Source organism: Pezoporus wallicus, unplaced genomic scaffold (genome assembly GCF_028554395.1).
Source record: "Pezoporus wallicus isolate ANWC-B61680 ecotype Strahan unplaced genomic scaffold, APGP_CSIRO_Pwel_v1 contig_8692, whole genome shotgun sequence".
NCBI lineage: Eukaryota > Metazoa > Chordata > Aves > Psittaciformes > Psittacidae > Pezoporus > Pezoporus wallicus.
The window spans coordinates 123,646-141,517 of NW_026642640.1; the positions used below are offsets into that span (position 1 = coordinate 123,646).

Consider the following 17,872-nt stretch of genomic DNA (forward strand, 5'->3'; position numbering starts at 1 on the left):
TGGTGCCCTTGAATACACTGTGCTGGTTAAAAAGGACTTTTAATTGATTCCTGAAAACAACTGTGTGGAACCTCACTGTAAAGTCTATTGACTTACTTACAATATTACGTGCAGAATTAGCAGTGGAACTACGAACGGTGTAGCACCTACCTACTGCTTTGTTTGGAGCCTGCTCAGTGCAGCCCTGTGGGTGGGGAGGTTACTGGACAGTAGCACCCTTTGCTACCCATGCCCTTGAAATGCATTTGGTGCTGCACCAGAGAAAATGCCTGCAGGGTTTTAGTGAGTAAGAGCAGAGTTAAGCTGCAGTGAAGGGTTAGACATGCAATGGTTGGCTAGTGAAGATTTTTCATCTCCACTGTTAACAAGCAGTCCATTTTCATGTACATAATGTCTTTTTGGTAGTTTATCCTGAACTTTGAGAAAAAGTTAATTTATTAGCTATGAATTGCAACAAGTCTTTAAAAACTCAATTAATGAAAAAACCTATGAATCAATAAAGTATACACATAACAAAAGGTGACTAGATAGCTTAGCTTACTTAATAGAACTGGATATACTCTGTTCTTATACCAATTATTAATGAACACTGTCAGCTTTCTTTAAATTCAGAAACTGGTTTAATTTTATTTAGAAGTATCATCAGATTATTTAATATGTACTAGCCCTAACTTTTCCTCTTGGTATTTTCTTGTTGTTTGGTTGGTTGGTTTTTAATTTAAAGTAACAGAAAATGTGTAATTTCAATGGGATTTTACTCTCACAACAGTAAACAAATAATCCCTTCCCATGGAAGGGAGGACTGAAGATGCAAGAAGCATTTCTTATAAACTTAATTTAAAAACCCAAAACAACAAAAAACTTTCTTAGTATTCATGAAGATCATTTATCCATACTTTGATGATGATTTTTTCCATCAGATGACTGTGCTTCTTCGGATCTTTGGAAAAATATTTTAATATCCTATGGAAAGAAAAATGAAACATTAAAAGGTTATTTCATATTGCAGCCTCTTGTACCTTAAAAATGTTAGTAAAAATGCCGGTCTTTCCATGGGGTGAGCCTTCTAACTAGTGACTAAATTATGATGAAAAACTAACTTATATTGCTATAATTAATACTACCCTTGGATTACAAAACATGTGCTTCAGAAGGGCACTGAAAACCATGCTGTAACTTAGCTTAAGCACTAGGTATGTTCAGCACACTAATGAAAACATAAACATACAGCGACAATTACAGAAAGAACATCCTTCATGGCAAATTCTAAAATTGTGCCTGATTTACTTAACTAATATCAGTGGTATTACTTAGCTAATTATTATCTACACAACATCATTGCCTTCAGCAATTTTAGAAAACTAGAGTGCGTTAAAATGCAGTTCTTGAAGTATGTAGAAATCTCAAAAGTTGGCTTAAACTTGTCAGTAAACAGGAGTATTAAGACTATTGTTTAAACCACTGAAATATTATTCAGAACAGAGTCAAATTCTTCAATAAGTTTCTTTTACTTATATGTCATATTTCAGGCTGAATTTCAACAACAGTTCAAGGAAGGGGAAATAAAAGAAAGTAAGTAATTAGCATTTGGAAAATACCCACATTTAGGGGTTTTTTTTGTGCAGTTCTGCATTCTTTATAACATATCGTTTCATTTGTTAATTTCCAATAATTTTTATTAGTACAATCTTCTCTATTTCCTACTTCAGCAATACTATCCATCGGGTAAGTAGGATTAACAAGGAATTTTTGATTAAAAAATAATGTGCTATATGTTTAATATGAAGATAAATGGTATTTAAACTTTCTACCACTTTCTGGTACCATCAGTAAATACTTTTCTCTTCAGTAAAATAATTGAATCAGAACTGTTATAAAATAAATTAAATACTCCAGCATGTATTTTGTGCATATTTGTAAGATACAGTAACAACAGTAAGATGCAGAAACTGCCTGTATGTAATGATGCTTCACATGCCTTGTAAAATATCAGGAGCATTTCAGTAAGTACAGAGGAACCATGTTAAAAGATAATTTTAGCAGTCTTTTGGTTTAGAAGGTAGTACTAACACTTATCTTTTACTCAAAGAAACCCTTCAGTCTAAGGAGGCCATTTTCAGCACCTTGAGTCAGAAAAAGGAGTTTCAATTCCGGTTTGACAAAAGCAAATGTTAGCAAATGGAGCCTTCTGCAAGTTCATTATCAGTACTTATCATTACCACGCAAAGCAGATGAGGATCTCAGTTTAACTGTAGTACTTCTAGCATGATAGAATGTTAACTATATTATGAGACTTCTAATAAACATAAAGTTCAAATCTATGCTCCTGTAAAAAATTAGCTCAAGCAATCTACCACTTGTGGAGGAAATGATATATAGAGACACATCCAGTACTGTCACTGTGTTCATCTGTGTGGGAAGTGGAAGTTTTAAACTCCAGCAATGCCACAGAAGTATATCTTAAATATCAGTCTAAAAGTAAGCATAGCATGATTGAAAATTATAATCAATGCAGAAAAGAGAGTGACAGAACAGCATTTAAGAATATTTTATCTGGACAAGTTTTGTTTATGTTAACAGTTTTGCAGAGGAAAGCAAAACTAAACAGCTTCAAAACACTGGAGGAATAGTACTCCAACAGATTTACTACGTCTGTGTTTAATGAAGCAAACTTCATGTTTCTGTTACATGAATAGATATTTTAATATTTTTTAAAATGTAATAAATAATATTTTTCATTTATATTTGCATTTCCTAAGATTATTTTTTTTAATTGGAATATGTGATAACGAGAAAAATAACATAGGTCTCTTTTTTAAACTAGGTATTTAAACACTGAGCTGAATTTTCCTTCTCTTGCACTCTGGGACATTTAAAACACCACATGAAAAAGGCTTCTCAGGTTTCATAAGTATTACAACTACTGCCTATGGGTAGACAGTGATTCAGCAGTACTTTTTTCTGCATTTACTGTTGACTGTGAACTACATGGTCTACCTCACAAGCCTTACTGAATGTAATATGTATGAACTCTCCCTAGAGAGAAAGCATTATTACTTTGTTAAATGATAAATGCAGTTCTGAATGTTTGTTGAGTTGTGTAAAATTAAATAGTTGCTGTGCATATAAACAGATTTTGTAATGACTGTTCAACATACAGTCAAATGTGTGTTTTTTTTAATAAAGACATGTTAGCTATACTATAAAATCCTGTATCAGTGGAACTCCTATTTATTTGCATGAATATTTGAGTAATATTACTGAAATGATTAACAGGACCAATAATAACAGCAATAACAATATGACAATTTAGAAGGAACAAACTTGATCCAAGAGCCTAATTAAAATATATTTAAAGGGCCTGTTATTCAAAACAAAGACACATAGAAATACAATATGATCTTAAGGTCCTTTCCAATCCTAGCTATTCTATGATTCTATGATATTCCTGTCTTCAAAACTAGAGTTGTGTAAAAAGGACTAATCAGGACAAAAAAGTAACATTATGAAATGCATAATATTTTTTATATCAACCAACTGAATGCTAATTATCAAACTTCTTTGTTATCCTTAGTAATTATATCATGCTGCCTCAAAATAACAGATTAATGAAAGCAAAAATTTAAGAAATAAAATATATTTTACATGCATAAATCCCCAAATTTTAATTTATCACAGTCAATATTCAGAGTTACTAAAATGTGTGGTTGTTCCTGTATTACTGTATCTGTCTGTGACAGATTGAGGATAGAAGGCAAAATTTATAACAAAAAATAATACCAGCCCTGAAAAAGACCCCTTAGTAGACAAATCTTAATACACAGACCTCTGCAGTGGATAAAAGCAGAATGGCTTGCTTCTCCCATCTGAATCTGTTAGCCTACTAAAAATATTTTCTTATTTATTTGATTCAGAATGTAATTGAGTGCATTCATAAACACACACTTACATGAAGGTGTGCTCTAACTATTCTAAAGGAATGAATTTCATCTGATAAGCAAAAAAAAATTGTTGGTAATTGCAAACCACCTGAAAGTTCTACTCAAGACCAGAAAGACTACTTATCAAGACAGAAAATAGAGACCCCAAACCAAATGAAAACAAAAAATCCCAGATGAAATGTAACAAAATTTCCAAGTTTATTTGTTGGCTGAGGCTAACAGAAAGGTCATCATCATGAGCAATGTTGCCAGACGACTGGTACATGATTGGAGAAAACAAACTCCCTTTAAAAGACAACATATCTTACCTGGAGCAAATATTTGTATCAGAGATAGTACTGGTTAAAATAGAAAAGGCAATCAAGAGGCCAAAATAATCAGGTGCTCTCACTAAAATTAAAAAAAAATTGTAAGCTAGATATTCCATTTATAGTTTTCAGCAAAACATTTTATTTTCCACTGTTTATGACTGCAGTAGTAGAAAGATTTTAACCTTGGAAACCACACCCTAACTTGCTATATTTATCTTGTAAAAGATCTCAAAATAACAGCACTGTGGTTGAGTTTCATTTTTATAGAGATTTTTATAGTCTTGGGAGAATTTCTGAAAAAATAATTGATGCTAAAAATATTGTTTTCTTACTTTGGAAATGTTTTGGGAAAAAAACCAAACAACACCTGTTCACAAAGTATAGAATAGTCAAACTGTTCTTGGAGTTCATGACCACTGGGTCACTGTGCCTGTTTGCTGGTGAATATAATAATTTGTTGTAAAGTTGAGTAAGAAATTATGGATCTTCCCTCGTTAGTCACAATTTGAGAGTAAGACTGTGAAGTGTTCATGCATAAGACGGCAGTCTGTATTTACCAGTCCACTCAAGGAATATAATCTTCCCTTTTTAAGTATAGAAACTATAAAGCGCTGTATTTGAGACACAGTCAGTATAAGCCCTTGAAGGGGAAATTCTATGCATTACAAATGAAAATTGAAGCTCTGCATCATCTAACTGCCAAGTCAGTAGATAGAAACATCAAATGGATCTGCCAAGTGAGTACAAAAATGTATTATTTAAATGGAATGATTCTAATATATCTTTGGTAGGCAATCTGTAGAAATTTCTTTGGCCTACAGCATGTGCTTTGAAACCCTCTGCTACTGCCAGGATTCATATACAGTATTTTCTCACCTACACTTTTTCTCATAGTCTGACAATTTTTATAATTGTACCGCCCTGAACATACCCTACCAGCCAAATATAGGTGATTAGAGGTACCTAGCAGATTTTAAATGCATACTACAGTGTACTCTTTAAGCTATATAATATGGTTCTTCCTGAAAGTAGTACAGGAAGATTAGAAATTTTGATGAAGAATAGATGCTTTGCTCTTGATATTCAACTATTGCTTAGTGAAAAAAGGTTTTAAAAAGCAGCCCTCCTGCCTTTAAATAGCAAAGTATATGCATATGGCATTACTCAGTTAACAGCTGCTACTTTAGACCACACATTTGGTCTTCATGGGGAGCTTGCACTATGTTAAATGTTGCAAGTAAAGGAAGTACTTATGTAAAGAACAGTGCTTGAGATTGATCATGTACAAGAACAGCGAGCTGGTTTAAGAAACTGGTCTATGAGAAATTCAGTGAAGTTGGAAAAAAAATTCAAATGAGGAAATGCAGTACTCGATTAAACAAAAAGGGTCAGGAAGAAAGAATCGGGAAGGGAAGGGAGGAATGACCTAACATTCCATGGTGCTTATCTTCCCAAATCAGTCAAGACATTAACAGAGGCAGGATAGATACACATTCATACTTGTAATCTTCAGCTGTGTTGTCTTTCTCTTACATTGTCCTTTTGTATCTCTTCCTACTACCAAAAAATAAAATTTTAACCCTTGTTGACACAGCAAACATATTCTATTATTCTTATATCATGTCTTTTACTAACGACGATTATGAGAGCTAAAATAAGTGCTGAGCACTTCACTTCTTACAACTGTATGAATATAATAGAAAAATAGAAATAGAAATAGAAAGTTAGTCCTGGAGCATTATGTACCTTATTCAGATTTAAAGGTTGTGCGATATTATACGCCCCTGGTGTTGACAATCTCAAACTTGTGAAGACTGCTCATGTTTGAATTTGAGCATGCAAATGCAAGCATCCATTCATTTTGTCTCACATTATTTTCTTATACCCTATATATCACATATTTTTGCCATAGTTAGACACATTTAATACGTATATTCTGGCCCAAACTTGTGTTATGTGGAACTGTTGTAACATACATTTAAACATAAGTACAGGTAACAGGGAAGATCTAGAGTATGTCAGGGAAGAACATTTAGACCTGTACTACCTCTGCATGCCCTTTTCAGCAGCCTAGCTCGCCTGGGATGGAATGTGTTCTATCACATATCTCATAGTGTTTTGCAGTAAGATGCTCTTGGGAAGATAATTCAATCGGGCTCCTTCCTATGGGCAGGGGAAAGGCAATGCCACATATGATAAGGCAGTAGAAAACTTGTAGGCAGCTACAGGCCAGCAAAACAGGCATTAAAAAAAAATAGGTCAGAAAGCCATGCAGTCTTCTATTGATGCTATTTTCATTGAAAAGGAAACATCTAATCTCTACCTGCTATGCTGTATATTTGGCAGCACCTAAATTAATTTCATTTACATTTCTGGGATGATGCAGATTTCAGTATGCATACTCAAAAAGTTCTTGGTCCCAGAAAGCAATACTTACAGGAAGCTTATATTCTTGATAGCTGTTGATCAAATCTTGAATGAAAGAATGCTTCAAAAGGAGTGCAACCGGAATGGGTGTCAGATCTTTACTGCCTAACTCTTTGTACATTCTGATGAAATGCTTTAAGAAAACAAAAACAGAAAACAAAAAAGTGGTCAATTTATTGTTTCAAAAACAATTGGGGAAAAGCAAAGAGTGCAGCAGGTATTTATTTAACATAAAATACAACTTACAAAACCTTCTTTGAATCAACTTGCTTACCTTATCATAGCTGCCTTCCTTCTCTGGATTACAAAATCTATTATTATCATCATCTTTATTTCCTCCAGTACGAAACACTTTGAGTAGAGTTTCCACTGAAATTATTCCTTCACCCATGTAATTCAGGATTTCTTTCTCTTCTTCTATTAAAGTTTCCTCATCTTCATCTATGTTGATACAAGGAAAAGCCTAAGAAAGTGTAGGTATAATACTTAGTATTAATTAGTCAAGTTGTCTGCCAGTAGGTCATCTGTTTCAGTCAGGCATTCACTAGGGATAAGTGGATTGTACTTCCAAACTTCAGTTCAGATTCAGTTCAGTTCAAACAAAAATTGTCAAGTCACAAAAAATTATCTACTGAATTGTAGGATGAAGGAATAGATCCTGAAAGTCCAGAAATATCTGTAATGTTGGCATTAGAAGAAATTTAATAAACAACTTTTTCCAGGAACATGGCCAACATTCCACTGAGAAATTCATAATATTCTGAGCAACAAAACATAAAAATACTTACATGTTACAAATTACAATATCTACTAAGAACTTTGTGTTAGTATAAGGAGTAAACTTGATAATTATGGATGCTCACATGAAAAAAGTAGCATGAATTTTCTAGTTCAGACTAAGGAATCACTACATGAACTTCATTTAGGCTAACAGCATAGGCTCATCACCAGCTGCTCACAGACAATGAGAAGGGCTTCATGCAGAAAAACTGGAAGTTTACTATGAACTGAATGAGGTGTCTTTGTTTAGAGATGCCAAGTATAAAAAAAAACCAAAACAACAAAACAACAAAAAGAAAAAATAAACACCGAAACACCCAAAAAACCCAAACCCCAACCAAACCAAAAACCAACAACCCCCCCCAAAACAACAAACAAAACAGCTGTAGAGATTGTGAGCACAAAGATGAGAAAGGACCTCACATAGGTGAACAATGCGTTGACTAGATGAGGCCACTGTGTAGACTAACCACTAACAATAACAGGAAATTACATTTATTTTCCCATTAGGAGGGAGAGACTGCTGAGATTCAGTTGCACTCGTGCTATTTGTCTTAGGCCTTAATACAAGATCTTTACAACAAAGAAGGAGCAGAGTCATTGACAGAGTGTTTTCAACAAAACTCTTTAACACTCAGCAGTGGAGATCACCCAAATATTGACAGGCTTTTCTGTCCCTCACTGTACCATTTACATTTAGCTGTAAGGTCAACACAACCAACAACAAAATTCTTGAAAGTTAAAAGCCAAGCATTTTAAGTGAAAGGGGTTTTGCTATGAAGCTAGTCAAAGAGAAATCTCTAGAATATGTTTGTCTGCTTTTATCCTATTACTTAACATCTTAAATCAGGTGCTGCTATGTAATACACTGGCTATCTAAAATGTATTACAAAACTTGAGGTGAGCTGCATAGCTCTTTGTATTCCACTGATGAATATTCCACTAATAATATTTACTAGATTTCCAGTATCCTTATAGGGGGAACTGGCATTATTTAGATCACATGTAAACAGCCACAGTTAGAAAAAGGTTTAGTTTCTTATTTTGGTGCTGAAAAACATTCTGTCTCCAGGGATCTCTTATCTTTCTATTTGATGGATCTTGACTCAAACGTATCACAATACCAACTCATAATTTACTTTTTGCCACCTTGTGGTTGTGAAATACCCTGCATGAAATGTTGGCCCTATTGAAGCCAGTGGTGAAACTCATTCACTTCAGTGGAACAGGATTTTTTTAATTCTCTTTTTTTCTGTATTAAACGTGATTGTTGAAGTGCGCAGATAAGGAACACAAGACATAAGAAGAAAGAAATATTAAAACTATGTTCTATCAGCCCTGTGGTTCTGAACACCAACCTATAAAAGGTTACTATAATGTCAAAGAGAATCCACACATGCAAGATGCTTACTTAGCATCTAATTTTTTGACATTTCTAGGTTTCTAAGGGACTTTCAAGTAATCAGGCACAAAACCAGTCTGTATAATACATTGTGAGACATACATCAGGCATATCATGGACTCACAGAGCAAATACATTGAGTGGAAAAAGAAGCATGAAGAAATTCTCAGGTTGGATGTGGTATAATTCTTGCTTCTCAAATACATTGTGAATTCTAGATTGAAAGGAATTTTTCACCTTCAACAGTGACTCACAGCCTTAACAAGTTGTAGACACATACGTGATAATGCCAGTGCATGTAATTAGAGGCTTACAAAAGTCCCGACTAAACAGATCAAACCAAGCAGAAAACAGTGAGGAGGGGAATAGGTGTGTTGCTTTATATCTGATGACATGAGAGTTAGAACTTTCCACTGAAATATGGGAAACTATTCAGATCCACTGTATCTAATTGGGAGCATTCTGTACTCTCCTTCTAAGAAATGTAAAAAAGAAATTGTCCTATTCAGTCTCTCTCATGGACAAAAACTCCATTGTGCCAAATAAAAGCAGACACAGGGGAGTACAAGAATATATTTTGTCATTTGAAGTGATAAAATGTAATTATTAGTATGGGTAGAATTTGTGTGGTAAAATTATGCCCTTTCTACAGTTTCTGGAGAGCACAACTATATTTTAAGTATTAAGCAAATGATAGAGTCGCTGTGGTTGTGACAGCAAAGTGAAACATTTTATTATTGAGAAGAACAAGCTCTTTCAAAGCTGTGTACTGACACAAATTTTTTGTCTCAAAAAATGACTTATAATTCAATAATAAGTAACTGACACATACAGTATACTAATGGCAGTTTGGGGATTTTAAAAATAACAAGATGCTCCAGAAATGTTCAAAAGCTTCATTTGTTGTGGCAATACATTCACCATAGCTGTAAAAATATTTTTTTAATTATTTAATATAAAATAATTATTGATCCCTCTTATTTATGGGTAAGCCAAAACACTTCAAAATAACACAAAGGTATATATACTTCTAAATACCCCAAAGAAACATAGCAGAAAATAAATTATATCAGGCTTCATATCTTTAGATAACGATACTGTAAGTCATATTACAGTCTAATTTCTGAGGATTGATAGCTGGACTTAGTTGTGTAAGATTAGGGTCCTCTGTTCATCTGTACAAGTAGTTCCCAGAAAATATCTTAAACTTTCATTGTTATCTGGCAAGCAAACTTTCAGACTTTTGGAGGAATACTTATGAGTATTATTACTAAAGTCAGTGAACTACTTGCAGAGTTCCTGTGAAATCAGTGGGACTCCTTGTAAGGACTGGAGCTACTCAGAAACATACAGAAATCTAGATAATTTCTAATTTGCAAGAACCACTATTATCAAATATTTTACTGTAATATTTTACCACGTATGGAAGAGAATCTTCTTTTCTATGAATATATGTTCCAGTAGCAACGCTAAGTGCTCTGTAAACACCTTCAACTGGATCAGAGTGGGAGGCAAAATAAAGTAGCATCTCAGTATAGCTGAGCAGAGCAGGATCTTTTTTGGTATCGGCAAACAAACTGAAGAAAAACTGCAAAAGGACAAAAATATATAAATTAGTTTCTACAAGTGGAACTTAAGCAGAAATCAATGACTGTAGAGATGAAATAAAGTAATGACTGCTGATAAGTGAAACTATCTTTAAAAATGTGTTAAGGCTGTGTAAATCAAGATAAATAAAACGTTATTCAAGGAAACAGAAATCATCATATTTTCTTTTCTAGATTGAGGGCTTTCCTAGAACAAAGAGAAAATCATGACAAATAGATCCAAAATATTTTCTTGTATTCAGAGCATTCTATTACCTACTTCTTCCTTGAAGACTTCCACAAGCTTAGATGCAAAGATCATTTGCTTCCAATTATTTACAAAGCTAGTTACTGTGTAGCAAAATTAATGTGGTTCAGAGAAGAAAAGGAATAAATTAAGTCTTTCCCTTTTCCTCTAGACTATAATTTAGAATACTGAAGGACAATTCCTCAATTCTCTTCTACATTATTTAAAACTTTGAGGTTTTTATACATGGAAATCATACCTTGAGGTACCACCTATCCTTAAAAAACACTGAAAAATTGCAGCAGTAATGGAAAAAAAAAGACCCAAGAAGCATTTAATGATACCCATTGGTTAGAATAGTGAGTGGTCTCTTCAAAATACCTGTTTTTTTAAAGTTACCTTTATGAGCTCTCTTAGCCTATCTGAAGGCAAAGGTTCTGTGCAACTTTCTGTTATGCTTAGATCTTCATTTCCATTAAACCATAAGCCAACCTGATTTAAAAAAAAAAAAAGTAATTTATTTTTACACAATGAAATACATTGGTTTTCATGCTCTGTAACTGTTCAACAGACAGGTAACTAAGAGCTTAACTCCTGAGCTTAATCAGGCTGAATTTGTTACTAACATACATCGACACCAGAATAATTGAGTAGCTGTTTGTACTTCGTAACAGATACTTTGGGGATTACTGAAAATGGAGTAAGCTAGGAGTGACTCTATGCCCTTGAAAAGAGTGCAAATGAACTAGGTAGTTGTAAACCTACACTACCCAAGAAACAGAATATGATGCCAAGTTCTATGTGTGTTCTAGTTTCATCCTTTTAGGGTATTCTTTGCTACATCATAGCTTTTGTCCTAGCTGTTCTTCTGGAAGAAACTGTCCACACACCTCAGTATAATGAAGGCCAGAGTCAGGGCCCTTCCCATGCTTGCTTGCTCTCAACAAGAAGACAGTGGCCTGTAATGCCTACAGAGCTATAGCTATAGCTGTGCCCAGAACCAGTTCTCCAAAACTAGGCCAAACAAACATGAACTACCAGCTAGATCTTACCTTGTAAAACAGGATGGCCATGAACAGACTGCCTACAGAAAATCTCACTTGCTTGGAACTCATGCACGTTAAACCAAGCCAGGTTTAACATGTAAACAACATGAAAGTACGGACAGCTGAGTACCATTACCGGGGGGGTGTTCCCTAGCACTGTGTAGTTTACTAATACAGATGCAGAAAGAGGGGCCACCTGGGGCATCTCAAATTCCCAGTGAAAGGTTCTTCCTGTTATTCTCAATGAACATGCTTGTCATTGTTTCTTGTTAATGCAGTAACATAAAATAGTTTCATGACATCTTGAATGCACATAAGTCTCAGTATTAAACACAGAATAAAGTTTGTTACCAATTTTATTGAAAGATTTCAACATATGAAAAAAATCTATGTTCCCTATTAATAGACTAATATGAAATATTTCAAATAATTGGAAATCTACATGAATCACAGTTGTTAATAAGATGCAATAGTCTTTCTGTGTAGGCATTAACTTAAAATATTGTAATAAAGCTATAAATTTCGGTAGCAACATCCTTTTTCGCATTTCAGGTGAATTACTAGATTCTTGATTATATGAAATACAGCATTACTATGTGTTTTCTTTACAAAGCAAGACAATGAAATACAACAAAACAGGAAGTTCCAAGAGATTTTCAGAAAGGAAAAGAAATCAATAAAGCTAGCTTTCTGCTATTTCCTTATGTGAGTTATCTTGGAAAACTGAACAAATTAGTAACAAGACAAAAGACTTCATGTTGCCTTTGAAATCTTTACCAGAAATAGATCAGATGGTTTGCTGTAGATGATATAATTATAATATCAATGATAACACTTGATAAAGAATAATTTTGGTAACTCTCTGCTATTGTTCTTTCCTTAATTTTATGCACTGCAATGATTCATTAATTATCTGGTGCACTACGTTCTACAGGAAGTGAATCATCTTTTTTTCAAGAAAGAAATGAATAAGAAAAAATGAAACAGGCATTGATCTCATAACATTTGCCATAAACTGGTCCAAAAGGATACAACAAGTATTCCAATAAAAGAAAAATCAGATGTTCTTTATCAATTAATTTTAAATTAGGGGACTAAATTTTACTTATGTCTGAAAAATTCTCTTCTTGTTCTTCTCATAATTCTATATGAAAAATTTCCAAGTTACAGTACTGTCAGTAACATGAACCCTAGGACCTTGTATATCTACTCATATACAGTAGATATACAAGGTTTTCATGAGGCTTTAAGTGAAGAACATTTTGGTCATATTTTCAAAAATGAAATAGGGGTGACAGACATTACAACTTTTATTTTCAATATGAACTGGTTTCAGAGCAAATCTTCCAAGCAACGCAGACTGTTAAACTGAGGTGCTTTGGATAGTCTCTGAAGGTTCCCATAACATTCTCTCATGTACCTAAGTTATGTGCCTATTGATATAGTTCTCTTCTCATAAAGACAGCTGTGCGGCTACCTGTGTGTTTATGAACTTTTTAGTCCTGTTTAGTCTTTAAGCCACTATATAGACTGTAGGTTCAGAGTCATCACTCTACTGAAAGTCTGGAGGAATTAACAGAGTATAAGCCTATAAACAAATTAGCATACACCATTGCATATTTACTATCATTAGCTGAATGATAGTAAATATGCAATCCAGAAGTAAATTAATCACTCAGTTAATATTATGTTGCTCAGTTAATACTATATTTGAACTAGGATTCTGTGTTAGAAATTTGTATTCACAGTCTGCATGTCTTGTAACTGTTAGCTTATTTTTAAGCTTTAACACTTCAGTAAAAATCACCACATCCATAAATAACATGATCAATAAATAATCTGCATCAGTCTAATAGATGCAGATAGACTTGAACATTTTGTGGGGCTTCTGGCTTTGCAGAACTTGTTTCTTTGCAACTTTCCGGTATGTAGGGCTTGGCAGGCCCTCATGGAAGTTTTAAATTATTGACAGTAGTTCTGAAACTGACATATATATATCTACCTATATAAATTTACATCTACAAACATATGATACATATAGCTAGTATGCATTAAATGAATGAACCGGCAGTCATCCAAAACATAATTAAGAATCTAAAGTAAAAGTAAGCGAAAATTTAATGAGCAGAATTTTGCTAAAGGAATAAAAATGTATTCTTAGTACTCTTTCATGAAACTTGTTTCCTGAAAAACATTGGTGAACTATGCAATGGTGTCAAATAAGTTAATTGTAGTCAAAGTGCTCACAGACTAGTTTCTTTTGAACAGGAAGGATTTTCACTTGACATTTACTTTGGGGGAAGTAGGAAATGGAAGTAAAAAGTATGCTTAATTAATTAGATTTGTGGAACTACGGATAACATGGGTATTAGGCTTTCAATTTCCTGAAGACGCTAGAAAGCACCCTCAAACCCCAAAACATTTAAAATTCAGACTGAGTTTCTGAATGTGAATAAACCAAACAATGCATCGTTCAATTCAGAGTTTAATGAAAGAATATTATTTTAAAAAGGAAATAATTACAACCTGCATATAGTATTCCTCTGTAACGAAGCCTGATCCAGCTACATCAATAGACTTGAAGCTGTGTAGTGTTTCGAGAAGTTGTGTCACAGATGGTATTGGCCAAGGCTGTGCTGCTGCTAGCAAGAATCTGCGCCAGTCAGTAAGTTCTGAGTTCACTGAGAATGCAGATGCCAGATTTTGTAACTATAAACCAAAAAAAATTTCTACTGTCAAATATGCACGCATAAACATACTCTTTCAATATGCTATGTATACTTGGGTCTTTTACCTGGTGAGGATGCAGGACATCTGCAGTGAGATTTCAAAGATGAATAAAGGACATGTATCACTAAACAAAACAAGTCACAGACCACTGTCCATCACTGAGGCCAACTGGTACATGTAGTTATCCCTATAAATAAATACTCCAGCTCTCTAAAGAGGGGTCTATATCTAAATTGCCTATGAAATAATAGCCCTTGCTACATGCTAACTCCTGAACTATGCTCCACCTGGAAGAGTACTAAAAATGGAACAGACAATTTAGCAGCACGTGTACAAAATCTAGTAAATGCTTAGGCCTGTGCTTTGGCTCTATGTTGCTTACTCTTACAGGTGAACACCACATGGCTTTCCCCTGCTCCAGCATTATTTTCAGTTAGAAAAAAGTAGTAGTGGAAAGACACTGCATGTGTCTTTTTACCACTGAAGAAGTATGTGGGTAGCAAAGTGGGGTACAGAACACACATAGAATACATGTAAAGTCTCCTGACACAGCATTGCAAAGGCTATACCTGATAGAGGGAAAAATATTGGCAGTTTATTTCTGGTGTGTTGAGACCCTACTGTGTACTTCTACACTATCTTTTGCCCTGCAGCCAGATTTCCTTGTCAAGAGAAGTGCCTGGTTTTCTCCAGACTGGAGTTCAAGAAGGAAGCAATGTTTTTTCAGGAATTAGGGCCTGAGGCAATACAGACTGAAACAATTTAATTTGGTAATACCATAGATGTCAACTGCCCCAAGATTGGCAGGCACAGTACTGCTTATTATAATTCCAAAATTTATTGGAAATTCTATCATGTCACACAATTATGAAATGGGGAGATCAACGCAGAACAGCTTGTGCAGAATAAACGTGTACCCTAGCTTATGCACCATGCACTTCCTTTTGTATGTAAGTTCTGGCTTCCACGATAAATCTAATAGTCTCATTTTAAAATGGTGCTTTTAAGGAAGGAAAGTATGTTTTTAAATCTAAAATAGTACTTATAAGCACTAAAAGTTCTCAAAGAATAAAGAACATGGGATATATGCGCATGTGACCTATTAATACACAATGTCTGACTCACATTTTTCCCCTATAATTAATTTCCTGTGCTAAGATTAGATTTTTATATACTAATGATAGCTGTGCTTAGTGTTTACTAAACTCAGTGGGAATCCACTGCTCAGAAACTTTCAAATGGTTTACTCATGCTGTTCATCTGTGTGCAAAATATTTGAATAAAGCTGTTTCCCCTCATGTAAAATGCAACAAAACCTTAATGGGAATCATGGCTTACTGACAGAAATAATGATAAAAAATATGCTAAAACAAGTAAACCTTTCCATAGGGTTACAGGCTTACCAACAATACCTGGAAGTAAAATTAATAAGAATATTCACTGGTGGAAGACTTGGCAAGATTAAACTATAAATTTCCATGTTCCTAAATCTGAAAAATCTTGAATAAATAATTTTAAGGTCATACAGCTACAGATTTTATTCTCCTGTCTTGGAATGAAGAACATAAACAGTCTCCTTTTAACTCCTAGAAATTATTTTTGTATGGTTTCTAAGGAACTGCTAGAAATTGAAAATTGAAAACAAACAGTGCTGACTAAAGCATTTTATTTCTGCCACAGTGGCTTCCAGAATCCTTCTCTAGTGAAACAGAAGAATTTTAGGGAAAAAGTGATAACACCCTGTAATAGTTATACTCTTGACTTTATGATAGTAAAGACAATGCTGCATCTTCTACACAAACCAACACTTCAGTTGAAATGAAAATAGTAGTAAACTTACGTGTGGGAGTGTTAAGTTCATCCATGCATCAGGAAGGAAATTTGCTTCAAGATTTAAATTAATCACGTCAATAAATATGTCAACAAATTCTTTCTTTTGTATAAAACCTAATAAAAGAAAGTCAATATAAAAAATAATATTTATAATTTTAAATGACCTTTTTTTTTTGTTAGATGGAATCTATTTTTCATTTCAGTGGCCATATGGGAAAATATTTTATTTTGCTATTACGTACTATTGATAGTTGTAGTATCATTCAAGCTAAACACAAAATTCTCATTTAAAGTAAACATATGTGGCCTTTCTAATATGCAAATATTAAATATATCAATACACTGCAATCCTTTTGATACTTTCCTCATCCGCATTGTGGTCACTAACCCATACTGATGCAGTCCACACTGACAGTTAATGAGCAGTTCATGACTACAAATCAAATACACATTCTACTAACCTTTTCTTTCACTGTGCCATTTTAATGAATCATATATCTATCTCTGCTCTTGAAAGTAAGCATCCTGTTAGAGAACAGGATGGAAAACACGAACTGTTGTCTGTTAGACTTTGAAACAAAACTCAATTGCTTAAAAGGCTTCTTAGAATTGTCTTGTGGGAATTATAACTAACTCAGTCAATTTTATTTTACAGAAATCATGCGATAAAAAAAGGTGCAACAAAACCTATTTGGTTTTTTAGTTAGACACAGATTTGCTTATACGCAAATAGAATCTTCAAATTCCATGCACAACATTATAACACAAAACTGTGTACCAACATTTAACAGACTTATATGGGTCTTTTCTTTCAGAAATGGACATTGCTGACTTAGTGAGGATTTACTGGGAAATCTCTGCATTAATGACAAAAAAGAAAAAGTAAAATTAGTTTTGAATTATCTAAATTTTGAGAGACAAAGCTGATTTGGTCAGGTTATAATCATTGCAATAGTGTCAAAAAAGTAAATTTTCAGATTACCTTTAGAGCAAACACAGTAAGTGAAATACTGGAAGGACTGACTTTTTTTTTTTCTCCTTTTTATGGCCAAACTTGCCCTTTTGAAAAGACACAGCTATACATATTCTGTCAGCAACTTTTCTTTGGAGTAGAGAAGTGAAATATGTTAAGTTTATCAAGAAAAATTAATTTTGTAATGTCAGTATCCAAACTCACGTTTCAAGCTGCCAATTTGAATTAATAGTCTACAATCTCTGTAGACATGTTTGCCTTCAACTTGGAAAACCAGAAGTAATGCCCTCAGCCCATCTTAATGCAGCAGAGAAATCCAGTACATATGTAAGTTTAGAAAGAAAAAGAATAGATTTGGGAAGCTTAAAGTTCATTGGGAGAGCAAGAAGGGGGAAACACCTGGACTTGAAGCCTTATGTCCCACCATAAATTTCAGCATGAAAGTGAAAACTGGCAAAAATACTGGGAGGCTGATAACAGTGCTCTGATATCACCCCTTGAAGGATTTTGTGTTACCTACTTTCAGAAAGAACACCATGTGATAAATCATGTCCTATTTTCTGAAGCACCTTGCACTGCTGATTTAATAATTTTAA

The 17,872-nt window shown here is 34.0% G+C and overlaps 1 protein-coding gene across 4 annotated transcripts in view; it reads right to left on the minus strand.

Moving 5' to 3' along the window:
- Positions 1-539: 539 nt before the first annotated feature.
- Positions 540-17,872, minus strand: part of SPEF2 (sperm flagellar 2) — an 87,107-nt gene continuing 69,774 nt past the window's right edge. The window contains exons 29-35 of one of the 4 annotated variants that reach the window (XM_057431114.1): positions 16,311-16,417; positions 14,267-14,449; positions 11,094-11,186; positions 10,279-10,449; positions 6,954-7,142; positions 6,690-6,812; positions 540-963 (exon numbers count right to left, since the gene is read on the minus strand). In XM_057431114.1, coding sequence (XP_057287097.1) covers positions 883-963; positions 6,690-6,812; positions 6,954-7,142; positions 10,279-10,449; positions 11,094-11,186; positions 14,267-14,449; positions 16,311-16,417 — 947 coding nt within the window. In that variant the 3' untranslated portion in view covers positions 540-882. Of the gene's footprint in view, positions 964-6,689; positions 6,813-6,953; positions 7,143-10,278; positions 10,450-11,093; positions 11,187-14,266; positions 14,450-16,310; positions 16,418-17,872 lie in introns of those variants that run through there. The other 3 variants (XM_057431115.1, XR_008975116.1, XM_057431116.1) reach the window with 3 other exon arrangements.